The sequence below is a fragment of the Gekko japonicus genome, unplaced genomic scaffold (assembly GCF_001447785.1).
Source record: "Gekko japonicus isolate JY-2015 unplaced genomic scaffold, Gekko_japonicus_V1.1 scaffold1755, whole genome shotgun sequence".
NCBI lineage: Eukaryota > Metazoa > Chordata > Lepidosauria > Squamata > Gekkonidae > Gekko > Gekko japonicus.
In genome coordinates this window covers 18,189-26,731 of record NW_015166474.1, presented here as the reverse complement: position 1 = coordinate 26,731, position 8,543 = coordinate 18,189, and the positions used below count along the sequence as shown (strand labels likewise).

At 47.7% G+C, this 8,543-nt stretch overlaps 1 protein-coding gene across 1 annotated transcript in view; it reads left to right on the top strand.

Annotated features, from left to right (window-relative positions):
- The window catches only part of LOC107111187 (sodium channel protein type 5 subunit alpha-like), a gene marked incomplete at both ends in the record, with an annotated part of 379,380 nt that overhangs the window by 353,741 nt on the left and 17,096 nt on the right, over nucleotides 1-8,543 (top strand). The window contains one exon of the mRNA XM_015412116.1: nucleotides 4,389-4,670. Coding sequence (XP_015267602.1) covers nucleotides 4,389-4,670 — 282 coding nt within the window. The remainder of the gene's footprint in view (nucleotides 1-4,388; nucleotides 4,671-8,543) is intronic.

The window sequence follows — 8,543 nt, the reverse complement described above, 5'->3', positions numbered from 1 at the left end:
GTCCTTCATGTATCCTGTGAGTTGTCAATGTTTTTAGCTTCTGTTGTTTTAATTTATCTGTTTTATAGCAGTTTGTGCCTTGTAAGCCGCCCTGAGTCTGCGTGCGGGGAGGGCGGGATAAAAATGGAAATAAATAAATAAATAAATATAAATTAAGATCAGTGATTTCCAGGGTTAAGCTGTCAAAAGTCAAAGCTCCCTGTCCTGACACTCCCTTTGTCAGATACAGATATCTGATTAAGGGATCGTTGATGCTTAAAAGCTTTTCCCCTGGTCATCTTGTTAGTCTTTAAGGTGCTACTGGATTCAAATTGCACTGTTCTACTGCAGGCCAACATGGCTACCCACCTGAAAATATTTCTTTAGGTCAGTGGTGGATGGGACCCACCTGCTCTTCCACCGCATGGGTTGGAGAACCGCATAGGCAGCTGTCCAATCTGGACCAAAGGCATCCCACGTTGACTACCATGCGCCTCCCATTATTTCAGTGCCCTGTTGGTTTCTTATCAGTGGTGTCCAGTGTTCCTACTAAGCTGAGTTAGTGTGAGCTAGCTCACAGTTTTTTAGCCTCCGGCTCACACATTTTTATCTCAGCTCAGGAAGGATGGCTCCGGAGCAAACTAATTGATGCAGTAGCCAAATCACTTGCTCACAACTTTAATGCCGGTAGCTCACAAAGTAGAATTTTTGCTCACAAGACTCCACAGCTTAGAGGGAGCATTGGTGGTGTCTCTGCATGCACTCCAGATTATATTTGGCTTGCAGATGGTGCTGAGGTTTGGATTATGTCCCTTTGGTAGAAACCAGCAGAAAAAAACAAAGCAAAACAACTGAACCTGTTTAATTTTGGGAAGCTCATGACGGTTGATGTTAGTGGAACTGTGGTGGGCTCAGATAGCGCAACGTTTATACAGGCCTTGAATTCAGAAAGCGAACATGAGGTTTCGGTGCTGCAAAGACTTGGCACATTTGCTTGTCTCAATTGCTGTGGCAGTGAAACACATGGGAATGGTTCAGCAAATGTGTTCACATTCCTGTCTGTTGTGCTCAGGAGCCAGCCATTACAAGGCATGTGATCATACGGACAAAAGTAATGTATGAATCAGGTGGCAAAGTCAGGAGCAATTCTCCTTACTTCTGAGACTGTAGAAAACAGATATAGTCTTCAGGACTTTTGCTGACAATTCCCTGACTGTCCAACCCACACATTACATTTGTCTGTGTGACAGATGGCTGACAGATGATCGTTACTGCTTATATAACCCAAAAACTGCAGTGCAAACTGATCCTGGACAGGGCCAATTCATGCATTACAAAGTCTTTGTGGCCTCCAAGTGGCCTCCAGGTCAATAGACCTGGTCTGAGTTCCACGCTTGGAACTTAATTCCCAGCTATTCCTAGGCCTGGTTCAGATCCGTTTCTTCTCTGTGCTGCTTTCTTGATCTGAAATGGTCCCCAAGAGCTACTGTGTGCTCCATCAGGAAAACTCTGGGGAGGGGTTTAGTGGTTGGAGCACCAGCTGGGTCTGCAGAAGGTCTCAGGTTCACTCCCCAGCATCTCCAGTTAAAAGGACCAGGCAGAAGAGGATATGAAAGACTCTGCCTGAGACCCCGGAGAGCTGCCACCAGTCTGAGTAGTCAGTGCTGATCTATATGGACTGTTGGTCTGATTCAAAATAAGGCAACTCCATGTGTGTTCATGTGTGTTCATGTGTGTTCATGTGTGTTATGTATAGCCATCGGTATATGTACGTTTCCCTGGTGGGGCAAATAGTGGCTCACCAGGACTATCTCAGGTTGGGAAAGGGACAATGCGGTGGGGGGGGGGCTAAGCTCCCTCTCTCTGTGCATGGCAGTACTAACCTGAATGGGGCCCCTGCACACCTGAGAAATAAGACCCGAGCCTGGAACTTCCAGGCCACATGTGTCAACTTGACATGAAAGACATGAGGACTTTGTAATGGGTGAACTGGCCCACCTGAGTGTCCCTAGGTTTAGGGCCATTGATAATTTTGCTAATTAGGAAAAAATGGTCCTTATTCTACTCCGTGTGCCTACATTACCTAGCTTGAGAAGATATTTCCATCCCTTAACGAACAATTCTACACACTCCACTAATCGGGAAATAGGTTACTACTAGCTTTCGTGCTTAACGCACACCAAGGGCTTGGGGCAGATTAATGCTTTACAAATTAATTATAGATAAGATAATGTTCTTCTGGTGGGCTGCACACACCTATGTGTGCTCCGCACATGCAGTAGCGGGGTAGAATTTCAAGGAGGCAGACTGGGCTGTCCCATTGCGGACTGCAGGCGAGGAGTCCCATCCCTTCCGTTTATTCCAAAAGTCGATATAGCACATTGGCATTTAGACAATGTAAGAAAGAATCGATTAAAATTCACAAAAACAAGTGGACCGGCATATTTTCTTTAAAAAAGGGAAAGATGGAGATGCACATTTTAAAAAGCAGCACAGATCAAAATCCACGAAGGCTCCAAGCCGGTCGCCAGGCTTGCTTCCCGCTCATTCCAAAGCTGAAGCAATGGCGTTCGCTCGGATTTGTAGAGCTACCGAGACAGCAAGAGTAGTGCAGGTGTGGAGTCCACCTTTCTATGTTTCCCTCATATAAAAACTCCCTGTGAATTTTTAAAAAATAACTTGCCAGGAGGAAAAGTTCAAGTCTCACCCTCCACCTGCTGTGCTGGTTCTCTGCTTGGGGGGGCAGGGGAGTTCAGTGCTGTCCAGTCGCTTCCAATTTATTACAACACTCTGAATTAATGCCCCCCAAAACATCCTATCCTTGACAGCCTCGCTCAGGTCCTGCAAACCGAGGGCCTTTGTGGCTTCCTGGATCGAGTCCATCCATCTCATGTTGGGTCTTCCTCTTTTCCTGCTGCCTTCCGCTTTTCCTAGCAGTCTTGTCTTTCCCGCTTACGGGGAGTTATTAATGCTGGGGGACGTCAAAACATGTAACACGTCGCCTGCCGCCTGAAACAGGGCAGTGTAGTCTGCCACCCTCATGATCACTGAGACCTCACTCTGCTGAGAGTCCAGAACAGGCCTAGGAAACCAGCCCGCATCTCCTGTGTGACCTGTAACCAATGCTCCCTCTAAGCTGTGGAGTCTTGTGAGCAAAAATTCTACTTCGTGAGCTACGAGAATTAAAGTTGTGAGCGAGCGATTTGGCTACGGCATAAATCAGTTTGCTCGGGAGCCATCCTTCCTGAGCTGAGACAAAAATCTGTGAGCCAGAGGCTAAAAGACTGTGAGCTAGCTCACACTAATTCAGCTTAGAGGGAACACTACCTGTAACCAACTCCCAAGCTGGAGGCAGCATCCTGCTTTAACAACTCCGGATCAGCAAGATCTCATTTGGGTACCAGCGGCTTACGTGCTGGTACCGCAGAACACCATCACCGGCTGCAAAGAAGCGGGACTCTGACAATGAGTCCGAACCACATCTTGCTGCCCTGAAGCTGTTCAAACAAGGTGCACGGTCTCCAGGTCAGAAGCTGGCGACCCCCTCACCAGTCAGTAGAAAAGAGCAAGAGTCCAGGAGCACCATGAAGACTAACAAAATTGGTGGCAGGGGGACGAGCTTTCGCGGGTCACTGCTCACTTCTTCAGATCTGAAGAAATATCTGAAGAAGTGAGCAGTGACTCAGGAAAGCTCATCCCCATCACAAATTCGGTTTGGTGTAGTGGTTAGTACTGCAGACTCTAATCTGAGAGAACTGGGTTTGATTCCCCACTTCTCCACATGCAGCTGCTAGGTGACCTTGGGCAAGCCACAGTCCTCTCCGAGCTGTTCTCACAAGAGCAGTCCTCGAAAGAGCTCTCTCAGCCCCACCTACCTCACCGGGTGTCTGTTGTGGGGAGAGGAAGGGAAAGGAGATTGTAAGCCGCTCTGAGACTCCTTTGGGTAGTGAAGGGCGGGGTATAAATTCACTCTTCTTTCTTCTCTCTCTTTAAGGTGCTACTGGACTCTTGCTCTTTTGTACTGCTACAGACAAACACAGCTACTCATCTTGATCTATCACTAGTCAGTTAGTCCTGTCTAATGCAGGCTCAGCTGTATGGAAAGGCTGTCACTCTACTTGCTGGTCAGAGCTGTTCGTTCAGCTCTTCCAGAGCCATTACTTCATCTTACATGGGCCACAGTTGGATGGTTGCCTTGACGGAAAACCCACTGGGATTCCCCCCCCCCTTTGTTAAAAAGGATCTTCCATTAGTTAAAAAGAGTCCTGGGTTCTTTCAATCCTTTGGCCATCGCCGGTGTGAATCTGCCCTTCCGCAAGAGTCCTGGCCTGATTTTGGATGTTATGTAGAGTAGGCAGTTCGGTGCTGTGGCTCACAGTAACGGCATGCTTTCTTCTCATTCGTCAAAGGTGGTGGTCAATGCCTTGGTAGGTGCCATCCCTTCTATCATGAACGTTCTGCTTGTCTGCCTCATTTTTTGGCTCATCTTCAGCATCATGGGAGTCAACCTGTTTGCCGGCAAGTTTGGAAAATGCATTAACAAGACGGAGAATGACCTGCCGTTGGATCACACCCTTGTCAACAACATGAGCGAGTGTCAGAGCCTGAATGAGACAGGAGAGTTGTACTGGACAAAAGTGAAGGTCAACTTTGATAACGTTGGAGCAGGATACCTGGCTCTTCTGCAGGTGGTAAGTTCAGCCGGCCTTGATATTTCTGCGTGGCTGGGAGGACATGGAAACGTGTGAGGTAGTGTGGCATAATGGTTAGAGTGGTGAACTAGGACCTGGGAGATCTTGGTTCAAATTCCTGTTCAGCCATGCAGCTCTCCGTGTTGCTTTGGGCCGGTCATGTTTTTTTTTTCCTCCTGAACCTGTCCTACCTCACAGAGTGGTTGTGAGGATAAAATTGTGGAGGGAGAATCATATATGTTCTCCTAAGCTCTTTGGGGTAAAGCAGGAATAGATAGCTGGGTGGGTAGATGTATGGATGTATGGACAGACAGTGGGGTAGATCTTTGTCCAATCCCATTACTCCACTGAGCAAAGTTTATTATTTATTCATTCATTTGTTAAAATATTTATACCCCAACCTTTAATTTTTGGCTCAGGTTTGAGGCCTGTGTCCAGTCCAAGAATTCCTCCAACTTGCTCTTCCATTGGAGGAAGAGTATAGTTGGATCCACAGCCAGCCAGCCAGCCATCTATCATCCATCCGTCCGTCCGTCCGTCCATGTATCCATCTATCCAACCATCTATCCATCTGTCTGCCCATTCATCCATCCATCATCTGTCTGTCTGTCTATCTACCTACCTACCTACCTACCTATTGGGATCCATTTCTGATGCACTCTGAACCTGAAGACTGTTTTATCAATATTGTTCTAGACTATTTTGTTTGTTTTATGCTACTTTATGCCCTGGCATGTTTCCATTGACTTATTTTTATTGGTTCCATTGGCTCCAGTTGTTTTTATTGACTTGTTCGCATTGTTTTATTGCTGCAAGCTGTTTCCAGCAGGGTCTGGGGCCGGGACATGCAAAGGTGCTAAATGGATAGATGGGAGTGAAAATTAGACGGACCAAAGCAGAACTGAAGCAAACATGGGCAAAATCAGTGCTCTCATGCATATCCTCTGAATCTTTCTTGTATTCTTATCTGAATTTCTTCTCAGCATTTCCAATTCATAATAGTACTTGACTAGGATTTGTAAATATTCAAAGGGATTGACTAGGGTTGCCAAGTCGAAAAAACTACTTACCGGGGGACTCCCGGTCCACGGCTGGAGCGCGCGCGTGCCACACGCACACCACCAGGAAGTGGTGACCATAGAGTTTTCCCTCGGATGACCGTGGCCCCACCCCCAGCGTGCCCAGCATCATAACGTCACTTCCTGGTGACGCGCACGCCGAGGTGGGGTTCCGCCTGGGGCCCGATCCGCCGGTGGCGGGGAATGGGCCTCTGGGGCGGGGTTTCCCCGCCCCCCGGGGGGACTTGGCAAAGCCTAGGATTGACAAACCTCATTTTGTAATCCTGACCAGTACCTTGCAGGGGCAGGTCAGTAGTAATATCCCCTGATGGGATGCAAGGTTGAGTAGCTTGTGGCGGATTTACGGCAGACGTGAGATTCAAAGCAGAGAGGCCCTGATTTGTATTATAGTCTCCTGTGTTACTCCAGTAATTATGCATTCTGTTGGATTAATGAGAGATCATTGAGAGACAGCGTGGTGTGGTGGTGAAGAGCGGAAAACTCTAATCTGAAGAACCGAGTTGGATTCCCCCCTCCTCCCCGCCAAGGCTGCTGGGTGACCTTGGGTCAGTCACAGTTCTCTCAGAACTCTTGCTATTGTCCATTGTATGTGAAGAACTACTTTTAGAGTCTGTTCTTCTGAACCGAGTGTCAAGTTCTAGTATTGTTACAGAAAGCCGCTTCCGTCTCTTTTAACGTTCTTCACATTGTACAACTGTGTACATCATAGTCGTGTACTCCCTTGCCCTTCTTTTACTCTACGTTTAATAGCCCCAGACACTTAAGCTTTTATTTGCAGCGATGTTTCATCCCCTTTGATTGTTTGAGTTCTTTTTTTTTTTCACCTACATCTTGAGTTACCCCGTGAGATCCTTCTTTGAGATGAGGCAGCAGGAGGAGGCGGAAACAATCCATTTGTCTGTAAGGATTCAACAGATGAGGATTGCTTGCAGTTGCAGTGTGGGGCTCCACAGGTACTCCGGGTGATAGGAAGACACTTTCTCGCCACCCAAAGCAGACGTTCAAAAAGCCACCAGCTCATAACGAGGGATGATTTCACACTTCTTATCCCTCCCTCTCCTCTAAATCCCTCCTCTGGTCTACATTGTGCAAATCAAGTTTCTCGGTTCTTCTTGTGCGATTTCCCCCAGGGGTAAAATAAGCATTTTCCCAAATGTTGATTATGTTGTATTAGCACTCCACATAAATGAGCACCATGGTTCACGGAAATACCATGCCAAGGCCACAACACAGGGACCAACGGAACTGGACGCAAAGAATGAAGAACCAAAACTGTCGAGAAGCATGTGAATGTGTATAAAAAGGAACAAACAAAACAGGGGAACATTTGCTCATCCCCACACAAAACCAGGAAACCTAGGGCAAGGCTATCTACCCCAGAATAGGCGTGACTGTCTTTCTGAGCTTCCAAACTGAAGAGAGCTCCAGATTTATCCATTTATATTATAATAATAATAATAATAATAATAATAATAATAACAACAACAACAACAACAACAACAACAACAATCTTTCAATTTATTAATCACTCAATCCTGCAGAGCTGCTGGCTCTGAGCAATTTACAGTTACTCAAATACACAAGGGACTAACAGTGATTCAAAGGAGTAAGGGAGGACAACATATACATCTTTAAATCACACACGCTTGCAGCCGATGGGGAGTTTGTTCAGCAGTAAGGTCAGACATGTTCCAACAGCATTTTTCCCTCGGCGTGGCTTGATGTCGTCAGCTTTCTCCAGGACTGCTTCAATTGCAGCGCAGCACTGCCGCCGCCTGGCTGGACGGCCCATTAAATCTTTCTAGGCTTTTCGATCTCACGCGCTGGACCTTCCGTTCGCCGGCTAACACCTCCCCCACCGGGGGGTTTAGTGTGCCCACCCTCTCTAAGGAGTGGTACCCATTTTATCTACTCGCCGAAGCTTTCAAACCGCTGGGTGGATGGCGAGCTGGGGACAAGGCTGGTAGCTCACGCCAGCACGGGGCTAGAACTGACAGTAGTTCTGTTCAGCTCAGATGTTTTAACTAGAGGATAAATCTGCTCTCCTCCCTGAGGGGGACCCAGAGTGTCTGACATTCCTCCTCCATGTTATCCTCACAACAAGGGTCAGCCGTAGCACAAAGCAACATAAAGTACTTGCCTCAGGAGCAGGTTCCTGTTTGCCTGCTTTGATGCACTGTTGGCTGGAGACTTTCTGCGTAAGGTTGCCAGCTTCCAGGTGGGGGCTGGCAATCTCCCAGAATTACAACTGGTCTCCAGACAACAGTGGTCAGTCCCCCTGGAGAAAGTAGCTTCTTTGGAGGGCAGACTCTGTGGCATGATACCCAGCTGAGGTCCCGCCTAAACCCTGCCCTCCACACCAGGCCCGTAGCTATGGTGGGGCATTTGGGGTGCTGGCAATCTCCCAGAATTACAACTGGTCTCCAGACAACAGTGGTCAGTCCCCCTGGAGAAAGTAGCTTCTTTGGAGGGCAGACTCTGTGGCATGATACCCAGCTGAGGTCCCGCCTAAACCCTGCCCTCCACACCAGGCCCGTAGCTATGGTGGGGCATTTGGGGCCCCTGCCCCCCTAATTAAAAGCCCCGCTCCACAAATGGCCATGCCAGAAACCTTATTTTTGACCATGTGGGGGGTGGGGTTTTCCCACTAGGATGTGATGCGTTCGCTGGCCTGTCCCTTGAAAAGAAGGGCTAAAAAGAAATTCAGAGCCTCCCCCTTTAAAGACAGGCATTCAGATTAATTCAATTAACTGTAATTTAACAGCCCCCTTAAAAATGTAAATGCCCCGTAACA